Source organism: Neopelma chrysocephalum, unplaced genomic scaffold (genome assembly GCF_003984885.1).
Source record: "Neopelma chrysocephalum unplaced genomic scaffold, ASM398488v2 Primary Assembly neopelma1_120, whole genome shotgun sequence".
Classification (NCBI taxonomy): domain Eukaryota; kingdom Metazoa; phylum Chordata; class Aves; order Passeriformes; family Pipridae; genus Neopelma; species Neopelma chrysocephalum.
In genome coordinates this window covers 263,693-277,534 of record NW_020897782.1, presented here as the reverse complement: position 1 = coordinate 277,534, position 13,842 = coordinate 263,693, and the positions used below count along the sequence as shown (strand labels likewise).

Here is a 13,842-nt window from a genome sequence, read left to right as displayed (position 1 = left end):
TCTGTGCTGGCAGCCCCTGATCAGCTTTTACACTAAGAGCTTTCAGGCTCAGTTCCCTCTGATCCCTGTGAAGGTCACTGGGATTCCAGCAGCACAGCCAAGCCTCGTGCCTTCTGGAATAACGAATATCCTCAGCATCTGCAGCCGGGGATGGGCTCCTGCCGTGCTCCTGCTCCCCACAGTGGTCCCAGGTGGGGCTGGGGGCCGTGGGCTGAGCCCCAGAGCCCCAGCCGTGCGTGGGGCTGACACTCGCCTGCATTGCACCGCAGGTACAGTTAAAAAAAGCCTCTCGGAGCCAGGGAGGAGGCTCAGCACTGCATCTGCAGCTCTCTGCACGCAGAGGCTTTTATCTTCTTTGGTTGGAAATGAGTCATTTCCCTGTACTGTACAGAGATGCCCAATTTCCTTGGAAATTGTTCAGTTCTGCAGAGTCCCCAGAAATCCCCGATGATGGGACTTGGTTTTTGCACTGGGTGTTTTACCTCAGTCTTGAGAGATGCCTGGGGATCTTTCACAGGGTAGAGGAATTAAAAAAATAATAAAAAAACATGGATAGAAGCAGCCAAGACTTCACCCAGTTCATATTTATTCTGAAGGGCAAGTGAACCCTCTGTATTGGCCACTGGAAATCCATCACAGAGCCCCAAACCACAAGCAGGTTTCATGAAGATTAAAGCCGAGCAGGTTTCATGAAGATTAAAGCCTTCAGATGAAAAAGGACTGTTTTCACATGTGTGTTGGCTGCCTGGCTGAAATGATTGCAGTTCCAGCTCTGCGGATTTGGGGTGTCTTGTACATGACACTTAGAAATGAGGTGCAGCCAGGAGCCACTCTGAAGCACCCTACAAGTTATGGGTGGCTAAAGGTGGTCAAGGAGGACTCTGAGGTCTGCAGGGTTGGCTGGTGGGCCCTTACCTACCAGAGCTGCTGAGGACAAGGATGATGAAGAGGTGTAGTATTTACCCACAGTGAAGAGGCTCAGTGGCTCAGCAGAGAAACAACTGTACAGTGACCTGCTGTTAGATCCAGGTGCTAAATGGCACCCCCAGCCTGTGGTAACAAATTCTACTTGCCTGTTCTGAGAGCCATACCCATCTTAAAAGTCATCAAACACCAGGGGACAAAACCAATTAGATCTGTTTACAACATGCTGATCCAATCTTGTTGGCATTGCTGGAAGCCTGTGCCCAAAAGAGAGGCACCATGAAGAACAAGGGCCGTGTGTGGGGAAACATTTTTGTCATCCCACAGTAAGCAGGCCTGGCCTGGGGACAGGGGCTGTCAGCAGGATGGCTGTAGTTATTGCCATAATACAGGAAATAATAGTCACCGGGAAAATGGGAGCGTGATTTTGTTTCCTCTTGTGTCCCAGCCGGAAGGAGGAAGGAGAGCGGTGTGTCATGGAGGAATTCCTCTGGAGCCACGAGCTCCTCGGGCTTTGTTCATCTGGGTCCTCGTTCTGGGAAAACCAATTTTTGCCATTTCAACGTTTCCCTCTTTTGTTTCAAATCCCAGCTTTGGCCTTCTCTGATGCTTGTGGAGAGGAGTCAGCTGCTGTGGATGTCATGGGCTGGGAAAATCTCATGGGTTCTGAAGAAAAAAAGGCTGAAAAAAACCCAAAGTGGTTAAATTTAAAGGACATTTCACAAGATTTGAGGTAATCTATACCTCTCCAAAGCTTAACCCAGGGGCTTTGGGCTCTGTGGATGAGCTGTGGGAGGTATTGGGGTGGGGAGGACATGTAATTTAACAGTCAATCCAAGGTGCAGGCTTTGCAAAACCAGCTGCCAGGTTTAAAACACTTAACACGTTTTGAGAGCTTGGGATACCTCTCTTTATAGACTTTTTGGGAATCTCAAACAAGGCAGCAGGGCCTGTGTGAGGATGAGCCTCGTGCTTCAGGTCAAAACCAAGATGTCACAGCAATGGCCTCCTATTATTATATCACAAAAACACCGAGTTTAGCACATTATTTCAAAACCAAACATAAAACAGCCGTCACCAGGCAAAGCGCCAGCGCGGGCCGTGGTTGCTCACGGACAGGACTCCCGCACCCATCCCTCGCGGCGAGGGGGACACCCGTCCCGCGGGGCCCCTCCGCTGTCCCTGGGGCCGCCGTCGGGCCCGGCCCGGCCGCTCTGAGGGGCGACCCCGGCCCGGCCCGGCCCGGCCGCTCTGAGGGGCGACCCCGGCCCGGGGGCTCCGCCACGGCCCCCTCACGGCCCCGCCACACAGCGCCCCCTGCCGGCCGCGGTGCCCGCCGGGAGCTGTAGTCCGCGCTGCGCTCAGAGCGCCACCACCGCCGGCGCCGGAGAACTACCGCTCCCAGCGTGCCTTGCGCGGGGCCGCCATCCCGCCGAGCCCCCGCTCCCCCCGCGCCGCGCTGTGGGGCGGGGGTGCCCCGCGCTGGGGGGCTGCGGGCCGGGCCGGGCGGGACATCCCGGGCCGGGGCACCGCGGGACGGGACACCCCCGGGCAGCGGCAGAGCCCGCGGCGGCGGGGCCCGGCCCTGCGGCTGGCGGAGGCGCGGGGGCGGCGCTCCCGCCGGCAGCCGGGACTTCCTGTGACGGCCCGTTTCGTGGTCGGATGGGGCCGGCGGGGGGCGGCGGCGGCGGGGTCGGTCCCTGCCCGCGTCCCGCTCCCTGACGGGCTCGGTGGCCGCCGGTGACGCCGCCAGGCAGCGATGCGGGCCCCGGGCCCTGCCGGCAGCCGGCCCCCGCCGTGAGCCAGCCGGTGGGGCTGCGCACGCCGGCCCCGCGGGGCGCATGGAGGCTCCCGCCGCCCGCTGCGAGGTACCGGGCACGGTCGCTGCGGGTCGGGGCTCCCCGCGGGGGTGTCGCCGCCCCCCGTGACCCGCTGTGGTTTTGCAGGTGTGAGTCCCCCGAGGACAGCGCGGCGCGGCCCCGCCAGGAGAGCGGCCCCGGGGCCCCTCAGCAGAGCCGGGAGGGGCTCGGCACTGACACCGGCATCGCCCCCAGCGCCGGAGCCGCCGCCTCTGAGACATGAAGAAGTTCTTCGACTCGCGCCGGGAGCAGGGCGGCTCCGGGCCCGGGTCGGGCACCAGCGGCGGCGGCGGCGGCAGCAGCGGCCCGGGCAGCGGCTACATCGGCCGGGTCTTCAGCATCGGCCGGCACCAGGTCACGGTGGACGAGGTGCTGGCGGAAGGTGAGCCGGGCGCCTCTCGGAGCGCTCTGCCTGCGCTGCTTTTCCCTGCCCCTTTGCCTTCTCAGGCTGGGAAGGGAGGCCTTGGCCTCTCCCGGCCACCCCGCCTCCCCCTCGATTCCCGGGTCCCCGAATATTTCGTTGTCCTTGGTGGAATTGCAGTCCAGTGGCATCTCCGAGCTGACGTTTCTGGTCTTCTCATGTGTAAATACAGTGCGGGTTTGCTAGATTTGGGTTTTTTTAATGCTTTAGAAATCGAGGAGATTTCAAAGTTAATTGTTTCCCACCTCTCCTAAACTGGGAGCTAAAAATCCCAAACAGACCCCAAAACCATCAAATGTTCTGGTGCAGAACAAGGTGCTGTAAATAATGAAAGCAGTGGCCTTCACTCTTTAACTTTTTTCAGCTGTTACCTCCTCTCCCACCTTAAGCAGGGAGGATTATACGCTGGAGTCAATTCCTGGTAGCTCTGTCGTGCACATAGGTAGGCTGTGACCTGGGATGAGGGATTTCTGTGCGTGGGGGGTTTCTGCAAGGGGAAGTGCTGATCCCAATTGCTGTATTTTTCCCCCCAAATAAAACAGTTAAAGAACTAAAAATGAGCCGTGGGGATTACAGAACTCATGACGTGTGCAGCCCTTGCAGTGCAGCAAAGCTGCTGGTGGCATTTGTTTAATTGTAACCAGCTCTGCTGCTTCAACTATCATTTTACATTTCATTTGTTGGGGCTGTGAGGAGCCTCCTGGCTGGCTCTGGCTGGTAACCTTAGCCTCGACCTTCAGAGAGATGTTGGCCTCCTTAGCCCTGCTCCTGGTCCCTCCTGCAGCATCCTGGGCCATTTCAGTCAAAACAGTGTTTTGTTTTGATCTGGTGATTGTGAAGGAGAGGGGAGCTGCTGTGAGAGAGCTGAGTGGGAGGACCTGTGTTGGCTTCTACAGAAAGAGCCCTAAAATGGAAAAGGGACTCCATGTACGCTGCCAATGTTCAGGTTTGTAAGAAGTCACCACAGTGTGCAAAAAAATAGGTCTGTGACCATCTTTCAGGCGTGATTTCTGATGTGTTCTGCTGAGAGGAGCACTGAAACCAGGCTTTTAACTAGTAACTATAGTGATTTTATTTTTTTTCCCTGAAATGTGCATTGTAGGTTCGCCTCGGCTGGTATTTCCAAGGCCCTTTTGGCCCTGGAAGCTCAGGAACTACACGAGCTAAACCCGAGGAGCTGTCAGAGTCTTTTTTTAATGCGGGGTGGCCTCATCCTGGTAACATAGGAAGGCAGAGGCTGTTTGTGCTGATGAGTAATCTGCTGGCAGGTTCTGCCCCGTGCTGACAGCACCGGGGAGCGGAGCCCGTGTGTCACTGGGCCCTCCTGCTCGGCAGAGGTGGAAGCACAGATTGCCTGGAAGAGGTTCCTCCCCTCCCTCCTCGCTGTCCTGGAGGAGCTGCTGCCTGGGGGGGCTTTTCCCTACCACTCCTGGTTTCTTGGCTGGCCTCTGGGATGGAGCACGGCCTAGGCTTGGCTGCAGCTCCTGGATCCACACAGGCTGAGCAAGGCCTGTAATACAGGTGCTGAGATCTGTTCCTGCGAGGCAGAGGAACTTCTTGTGGTGAAATGTGCTGCACAGGTGTTGTCCTCACATTTAGGCTCTGCTGTGGGCAGTCTGAAATCCTTCTGCCTGTTGAGTGAAGCCTCCAAGGGGACAAGAGCAAGGTGGCTTTGTGGGTTTGCAGCTGGTCACCTTTTGATGGGAACAGAGAGGTGAAAATGCCATTTCCTCTGTAGGAAAGGCAGGTCATCTGGGGAGGCAGTGTGGGGCAGAAGTGCTGCAGCTCTGCATCCGTGTGCCTGAGAGCTGGTGAACAGCATTTTCTCCCTGACTCAGCTGGAGACCTGGGGAGCTCGAGGGCGGCCTGGTCCCTGCACTCCTGACGTCTGAATCCGCGGCTGGAAAACCTCTTTGTATCTGCAGTGGTGCTTCAGCAGTTTTGAAAAGGCAACTTGTGAGCTCTTGGCTATTTCTGCTAAAAGGAAAAGTCCCCTGGGAAGCACTTTGTAGGAGGAGTATCCTGTCTGGGAAGGAACACCTCTCGTCCCCGTTGCTTTAGGAGGCAGAGGGGAGGCCTGTGTTTTGGTGCATGTGAAGCCTGGAAAATAAACGAGGTGCAAAGTGGCTTCAAAGAAGGAATCTCTGAGATGATGGTGGATGGTGTGGGGGAGACTTGAGTTGCATGACTGAGGAACTGGTTGAACCAGAACTTTTGGAATGGAAGTGTTGGGATTTCCGTCTCTCTGTCAGAGCTGTGCCTGGTCACCCTGAATTCTGCTGAGCAGCCCTGCTGCCGGGGGTGTGCCCTGCCTGGGGTGGAGGCCTGGATGCAGCACCAGCCTGTGCCAGGTGGCAAATGGCTCCATGTGCTCGTTGGCTCTGCATAGATTCCCCAAAATATCTGCTGTGATTGCACCCCCTGCCCCTGAAAAATAGTTGTGTCTGGTTACTGCTTTCCTGGGCAGGGAGGAACATTCCTTCCTTGGGGAAGGAAATAGATGGGAATAACAAAGAAGGAATTTGAGTGAGTGGCTGTGGTGATGAGGTACCCGTGAATCAGTGGGGTTTTTTACAGTGTGTTGCAATAGGTGACTCCCAGTTGAGTCTTTGTAGCTGTCTTGCTCTATATTAGCACGAATGATCTCTTAACATTCCCCTCAGAGTTTGCACAGGGATTAACTGCTGTGGGAGGTCAGTGCTGCTGGCCTTGGGGTCTGTGGGGGCAGGGTTAAAGCCACACAGTGAGGGGTGTTGTTACTGGTTTTGGGGTGTTCACTGAGCTGAGGTGAATACCCAGGAGCTGCTGGAGTGTGGGGGTGAGTCGGGCTGCTGTCTTGCTGTTTTGTTTATGAAAAGAAACCAAAACAGTGCGATCAAATCAGATGCTGCTCTTTGTTTCCGCCTGTGTGTAGGGAGAAAAAAAACCAAAACAACAAAAACCCGCCCCAAAGCCCCACACTGGAGTTGTGAGGAGGTCAGTGTCTGTCTGAGGAGGATCAAAGAAACACTGAGAGGGATGTTGCCATAAATCAGGAATTCGCTAAGGAGTTTGAGGGATGTGCATGTGTGGCAAAGTACCACAAGCCATGGGTACTCCTGAGCTAAAGCCAGGTGGGGATTGCCCCAGTGTCCCATTTTTGAGGGGAGGCTGTGTTTTGTGTGACTCTGTGTACTCACAGTATTGTAAGAGAGTGCTGAGCTGACCCAAGGTGTGTAAGTGCTGTTGGGGCACACGTTTGAGCAGGATTTTGGTTGTCTTGCTCTGCTTCTAGCAAAAGGTGCAGGCTGCTTTTCTTCACATCTGTGAAAAGTCACTTTTAAAATTAGTAGTATCTTTTCTGAAGGTCTTTTCCCCTGAAAGTGTGTAAGTAGGGGTTTCAGGTTTAATGATTGTCAAATATCTCACTGAAGCTTTTCACATTCATGCCTGTGTGCTGCCTGCTAGTGTAGATTTCAAAGCTTTTAATGGCAGACATTATAAACCAGTGCAAAGTCAGCTTACATTTGCCAGCTGTGTTTTTTCCTCTGTATTGAAAAGAAGGACATGGTGGGAATGTTTCATCCTGACTTCCCTTGGCAGAGCTGCAGGCCAGCAAAGGCTCTGAGTGCCCAACCTGTGCCTGGTGTGCAGGGGGGTCCCCTGAGCTGCCTAATTGTGTGGTTGGGCTGTTTGCAGGGGGCTCTGCTGACCCCTGCCCAGCTCACCCTTAGGGCTTCCTTCCCCTGCAGCTGGAACCTGCGTGGAACTCCCTGCACTGCTGTGCCCTGAAGTCACTAAAATTACACCTGACCTTCTTCTGAAATAATCACACTTTAAAAGAAACCCCGTCTGAGGTAAATTGTGCAGATTTCCGTGATCCTCAGCCCAATTCCAGTGTGGTTGGGTTCAACACGTCGCTTTGAAGTGCATTTTGCGAGTTTTTGCTTTCTAGCTTCAGCCGAGGGCCAGCTGCTAATCAGCTGACCAGTGACATTTGGATTAGGAATTAAACTGTTTCTCCTCTTGGAATGGGACATGTGATTTTTATTTTTTTATTTTTTTCCCCGTTGCTTTTCCTGTGTTCCGTGTGAGGCAGCACATGTACCCTGTGCTCTCCACTGCTGGGTGGGATGTGGGATCCTCTGTGTTCCTGCAGCCTGGTTTTCTGAGGGTACGAGCCCTCAAGACAAATTTGTGAAGAATCCCAAGGGAGTTATTTGGTAAATGTCGAGGTCTCCCAGGTGTTTTGGTGCTTTCAGCAGCACAGCTTCTGCTGGGACAGCGTGTGCCGTGTCCCGAGATGTAATCAGGGAGGAAAAGCAGGTGGATTTAAGTGTGTAAGGAGGCGTGTAGCCCTGAGGCTCACATGGCCTGGCCTGGCCTGTGGGCTTTGTGCAGCGTGTCAGAGAGGACGTCTGGGGTCGTACCTGGGGTGGCTGGTTCCTTCCAGAAGAGCTGGGGTAGCTAAGAGCACATTTAAGGGCAGTGTCAGCCCGGTGCAGTCACGGCAGGGTGAGTCCTCTGCAGTCAGCAGCCCAGGAAGGAACCTTCCCTGATAAACCAGTTTGGAATTCAAGCAGTCCTGCAACAGCCTTATGAAGTTGTCGGTGTCAGAAAGCTTAGTTTTGGGATTCTGGCTGGGGGAAGCACAGGGTTTAACTCTCCAACTCTGGTCTTGCAGAAGTGTCCTAGTACTTAGAAACAGGTTGCTGTTGTCTGGTTGCAACACCAGCACTGACATTGTGGGTCCCAGGAGAACAGGTACTGCCGTGATGTTTTTATTGTGTCTTGGGCCTTCTCTCCTTTGTGCAGGAGCTTGTCAGCAGCTGAGGAGAGCAGGTGGGAAGTTACAAATGTGCTGAAGACAAGCTGGAATCCACTTTGGGTTTAGCACTTGCTGCCTTCCAAGCTCACCCACCTGCATTAATCATGACTAATAAGGCGTTGGGACTGACTAGGTGCTGCACACTGGCACTGGCACTGGGAGCTGCTTCCATTGAAGGTGACTTTTTTCAGTGAAAACAGTGTTTTTTGGCCAGGCTGAGGCTGTGCCCGCTGGAAGGGCAGCGTGCCAACTGCAGGGTTTGTGCTGCTTCTCTGGAAAGTCACAACCAATTTGCCCTCACTTGGATGAAGTGTTTACTTGTGTTCCACGTGTGGAAGGAGACAGGAAGTCTCTGAGGAGAACATGCCATAAGCAAAGTCAGTTTATGGAGGAGTTCTCTCTTGATAACGAGAGGTAACTGGATAAATAAGTTTCCCAGGAAAGGCTGCCTGCCTGCTTTCTTGGATGGGGGAAGCACAGGATGTCCTTGTGGTGGTACTGTGCTGGAAGTGTACCTCCTTGGATCACATACTGACTGCTGTACTTGGGGAGTGTGGGAACAACACTGACAGTGATTTACAAGCACAGGGAAAAGATTTGGAAAGGCTTAAGTGAGGCACTGCAAGGTAATTCTCTCTCACTTGTGGCTTTTTATCATTATGGAAACTTTCTCCTTTTGTAGGAGGTCCAGGAATTGCCACTGAGTGCAGTGAAGGTTATTGTTGGCTGCCTCCAGGGTGATGCAGCAGAGTGGAGGCACAGGGGAGCTGCTGCAGCTCCTCCAAGGTGAGGAGCTCTCTCTGCCCAGAGTGTCTGAGCCCTGGCACAGCCTGTGCACATGTCCTTCCATCCCTTGTGGGGCTGCTGGGAACTGAGATAGGAAGGTGAAACAATGCAGAGCATGTGTGGCCAAGTCAGGAGTTGATCTCTGGCCCTCCAGATTGGGTGCTTTAATTGCAGTCTGTGTTTCCTCTCAAGTGCTGCCTCTCTGTGATTTCAGTGGACGTGCTCTTGGCACACGTGTGATTTGGGTGTAAATTTGCTCCTGCTCTGTGGCAGAAGGTCTGCTGACACCAGGACCCTGGGCCATGTGTCACAGGATTGGATTAAAGAGTTTTTTTGGGACAGGATGCTCATAGCATCTGGTTTGCTTCATGATTTTGCAGAAACAAATTACGTACCAGTGACGGGTGATCTCATAGATTAAAAATAAAGCCATCAGCAGCTGAGTTCCCTGAGCAGAGGCTGTGTGTGCATCCCCTCCAGCTGAGCTGGGAGCTGGCTCTGCTGTGGTGAGGACAGGGACAGGTACAGCTGATCTCCATTAACTGTTGGAAACATTCTGGCTTTACTTTGGTGATCACAGAGCTGTATTGGGTGACCCCAAAGTGTGCCTGTGTGAACTTAAAAAGCAATCTGGCATGCTGTTCTCGAGGGTGTGATTGCAAAATGCAAGACCTTCTGAAGCTTTCTAATAGCCCAGCTGTTGTTCAGATGATATCTTAGCTTCTTTCTCCTTCTATAAGGGAATTGAGGCTTGCAAGGCTGACATGTGCTTTGCTGCACAAGTGGCAGCAGTAAAATAAACTCAGGCTTGTCTCAAAGCAGCGCTGAGTGCTCCATGAGGACACGATGTGGCTGCTTCCTGTGGGCTGTCCCTGAACATTGGTCTGTTGGAAGCACCAGAGCAAGCAGGAGGAACCCTTGGTTTGGTGTTGAATACCTGTTTTGTGACTTCACTGCTATCCTGGGTTGTATGTGGGAGTTGTGATGCAAAACTCAAACTTTAGGTTTGAAATACCTAAAATGAACACAAACCATTGGTGCTGATGTGAGAAGCAGAGAAGTGCAGATCTGTTGCCTTGTGCGCTCGACCTCCCTGCTAATCAGTGCTACTTTAGTTACCTGTCGTGAACCTCTGAAGGATTAATTGCTTCTGACTTGGAAGTGCTTCAGCCATAAGGACCTTTTCTCTGGCATTGAGCTGCTGCTTGGGAGGAGGGAGCTGGATCGATGGGAAATCCTCACTTATGGCTGCAGTGTGTCCACAGGAAGGTTATTTGTGGCTGCTGTTGACCCTGGCTCTGGTCTAATAACTCTTAATGACCTTTGGCAAGAAGTGTCTAATGCCAGGGGTATGCAAATGACAGGTGGCATGGACAATACAGGGAGATTGTTAAAGAAACATCCTTTGGAGTTAGGAGAAGGATCTGTGGAAGCTCCTGTGTGTGTGCAGATACTCAGGTGCTGACACACCTGCCTTTTTACCCAGGTTTTGTAGCAGCTGTCCTTGGACAGGCATTCAGGTGGTGGGGAGGGATCAGGTGAATAACAAGATGAATAACCAGCCCTGAATAACAGCACAACCTGGCAGGAGGTGTTGGGTGGAGGGAAGAGGCAGTGCCATGGCTCTTTGGGCAGGGGCAGGATACATCAAGGATGGCTCAGGGGCTGGGATGGAAAGGTTCTCTCTGTAGGATCCCTGTTGCTGTGATGAGTTCTGCCAATGTCCCATGAGGCAAGTACACACTTGAGAGGAGCTGCTGACCTGGGATGTCTCTGTGCCTTGCTCTGCCCTTGCAGTGAGGTGGTGTCAGTAGGATGATGTCCCTGCCCTTGCAGTGAGGTGGTGTCAGTAGGATGATGTCCCTGCCCTTGCAGTGAGGTGGTGTCAGCAGGATGATGTCCCTGGCCTCGCTGGGAGCAGCTGATGTGGCCTCAGCTGGTGTGCACTGGGTATTCCCTGGGAATTCCAGCCAGTGCTGCTGCCCAGGGCAGTGTGTTCCCACTGGAGCTCTTTGGTGGCTGTGTATTTGTCACAGACCTTGCACAGGACAGTCAGGGTGGGATGACACAGGAGGCCAGCCCCAGCTGTCAGCTGGTGAGATCCTGCTGGTTCTTATGTTGTTTGGTTTTTATCGGTTGTGTTTGTAAGGCAATAAAGGAATGCCTGGCAGAGCACTGATGTGGGGATTGTGGGGTGGCAAAGGATGAAGGAGGGACAGTGGCAGAGGGAAGGGGCAGTACACAGGTCAGATTCTGTCCTGGGTTCCTTGAGTGCGTGTTTTTGGCAAGAAAAAAGTTTGCTGAAAGTCAGAGCCTTTGCTTTGGTCTTTACCTGTTGCTTTTGAGTTAGAAAATGTACTTGGATATGAGAATGTGAGTTTACCCTTCAGTGTCTGTGCCTGGTTACCAGTGGTAGTTCAAACTGTTGAGCTGTGTCTGCTCCCTGGAGAACAGGGCGACCCTGTGCACGAGGTGTCACAACCTGTGGTTCTGTGTGTGGCTGTTCCTGTCCCCTCTTTGCAGAGCAGGGGGGAGGGAGCCTTACCAAATTATTTTACCAATGAGAAGCCATGAAGATGTAGTGATTTGATAAGGGCAGTGTAGGAGAGCAGTGACAGAGCCTTGTATCAAATGCAAATGTAACTGATTGTCTGGTGTTTTAACCACGGGATCATTAATATTCATGTCACCATAGTATCCAGGAACCTGTGTCAGGGACCAGGGCCCTGTGTCACAGAATGCAAAGGCAGAACAAAGCCTGTCCATGCTCCTGGGAGATTCCTGGCCCTTCCCTGTGCCTGCTGAGGCTCAGCCCTGTGTTTGGTACCAAAATCCACTTGAGTGCTGCTGCTGTGGAGCTGCTCAGAGAGAGCTGTGAGGTGCCAGCAGCTGTGAGCACACAGCTGAGCACGGCAGGAGAGCTGGCACACGGGATCTGCTGAAGGTCTGGTGTTGTTCAGAGACCACAGCAAACACATCAACTCAACCTTGCTCACCCAGTGTTCAGCAGAACATGTGACAGGATTAAATGTATTGGATTTTTGTAAAAATTAAAATGATGCTATTTTTGGAGGAGGACAGATGGTGGTTTTCTACCTTTTGCTTTTATTTTAAACTTAACAGCATGAGAAGCCCTGACATTGTACCTTTGAAACTTTTTCTGCTGCTGAGCAGGTTGGAAATGCATTCATTGATATATTGCATGTAAGTTGGGATTCACTAGCAATTATTTAAATTCGTTTGAGCTGATGAATTAAATCCCCGATGGTTACAGGGTTGGTGAGTAACAGTCACAAGACTGCAGGTTCTGGACCCCTGCAACCTGTTCCTGGACATCTGACAGATGAACAGACAAATGTTCACATCCCTCCTTCCTCAACTGTGGGAAATTCAAAGCCCTGCTTCATGTAGGGCTGATTTTTATTTCTTTAAATGCTGAGTGATGGATACTGACTCCTCCTGGCTGTACCTGGGGGTTTAAATTCCCTGAGAGCTGTCTAGTGGGATAGTAGATACCTCTCTCCTGCTTGGCATGTACTGAGGAGTTGAAAAGTTCACTGCTGTCTTCAGGGGTCGATTTGCATATGCTCTTCCAGAGGAATGTGATGTGGTCCTTGAGCTGTGTTTTCCTGTTACTCAGGGAGATGGCACTTCTGTGGCTCACGGGTATTATACCTGTAGTTACATGGGAGACCTGGTAAGGCTGGAATCTGGGTTCCTGGGTTTAAGCAGAAGAAACTGGTTTGAAGCAAACCTCCATCCACTGCTGTGAAGCTCTTCCAGTATCCTGTGAGCTGGAAGCTTGGACTCTTCCTTGAATGTGTGTGTTTGGGTGTCTCCTGTGGGTTCTGTGCTGCGCAGGAGGGATGTCTGGGTGCTGCCATAGTAATCGAAATTCCTAAATGTCGAACTTCCCTGTTGCCATGAGCATGGATCCTTGCATAATTGCTTCCCAAATGGAGTGTGTTGTTACCATGGCACTTCAGGTCTCCAGGAGCCTGCTCTGCCTGCCCCTTGTGAGTCCCGTTCTAAACCAGCCCCAGCCCCGGCCTTCATCTTGCTTTCTCCTTCCCCTGCACCTCCAGCTACAACCTGCTCCCTGTTCCACTAGTTTGGCTTTTCCTCTCCTCTCCTGACGTGATTCACCGTTTCCTTGCCTTTCCAGGGAAGCTTTTCAGCTGCCTGCAGTTGCTGCAGCTTCTTGCTGGCTTTGCAGTTCAGCCGTGTTCACTCGGAGCCCGTCATGCTCCGCAGCGTGTTGATGCCAGTGCTAATTTCACTTGGAGATGAACAAGGGCTCAGATGCTATTAGCAGCTGCTTGGAATAATAGCAGCTGAAATGTGCTTTTTAAAGGGCTGACTGATAACTAAACAAATGATTCTTTTTCAGGTTTTTTTAAGCTGTGAGTTATTCATGACCCATTAATTTTTATTTTTTTTCAGGCTTACAGTGGAAGTTCAAGGACTAAAATTGTCACAATAGAGAGGGACTGAGTCTGCCTTGCCAAGTAATGTGTTTGGAGGCAGCGTGTCTTGCTGCAGAATAATAAAACACTGTTCCATCAGCTTTGGGTTTCCGAGTCAGCCTGTCAGGGGGGAGTGGAGTGGATGCACATGGCTGGAAAGCAGAGCACATGCCCAGCAAATCTCCCCACGTGAACACCTAAACGTGCTTCCTGCTGTGACAGCCAGGACAGCTCCATCGCCTCCAGTGAGCTGCTGTTTGTTAGGAAATTGCTGTCACAGATACTGCAAACACTGGGAGACTTTAATACCCCTAAATTGGGGTGTCTGGGCTGTGCTCTGCTGGTGTTCTCGGAGGGTGGGCAGTGCCAGGCTATTGCTGCCCTTGGACTGGAGCTTCTGGAAAGGGAAATGCAGAGTTAATGCACAGACTGAATCTTGCCCACTGATTATTTCACTGAATGGCAGAGATTAATTTCCTGCCCCCTCACACCCCTTCTCCCCTCCTTTCCCTGCTATATTATGATTTCCAGCTTCCCCTTTGTCTTTCCCCTGGCACTGGCAGGGAATTGCAGGGGGAT

The 13,842-nt window shown here is 52.5% G+C and overlaps 1 protein-coding gene and 1 long non-coding RNA gene across 9 annotated transcripts in view; one reads left to right on the top strand and one right to left on the bottom strand.

Annotated features, from left to right (window-relative positions):
• Positions 1-569: 569 nt before the first annotated feature.
• LOC113974470 lies at positions 570-2,122 on the bottom strand. The gene is made up of 2 exons (XR_003536558.1): positions 2,038-2,122; positions 570-1,605 (listed from the first exon to the last, which is right to left on the bottom strand). It is a non-coding gene; the product is annotated as an uncharacterized LOC113974470 (long non-coding RNA).
• A 384-nt stretch (positions 2,123-2,506) lies between these two features.
• AAK1 (AP2 associated kinase 1) overlaps positions 2,507-13,842 on the top strand; it is a 74,609-nt gene continuing 63,273 nt past the window's right edge. For 2 of the 8 annotated variants that reach the window (XM_027697609.1, XM_027697611.1), the window contains exons 1-2: positions 2,508-2,792; positions 2,871-3,165. In XM_027697609.1, the coding sequence (XP_027553410.1) occupies positions 3,003-3,165 (163 nt within the window). In that variant the 5' untranslated portion in view covers positions 2,508-2,792; positions 2,871-3,002. Of the gene's footprint in view, positions 2,793-2,870; positions 3,166-13,842 lie in introns of all 8 variants that reach the window. The other 6 variants (XM_027697612.1, XM_027697610.1, XM_027697608.1 and 3 more) reach the window with 6 other exon arrangements.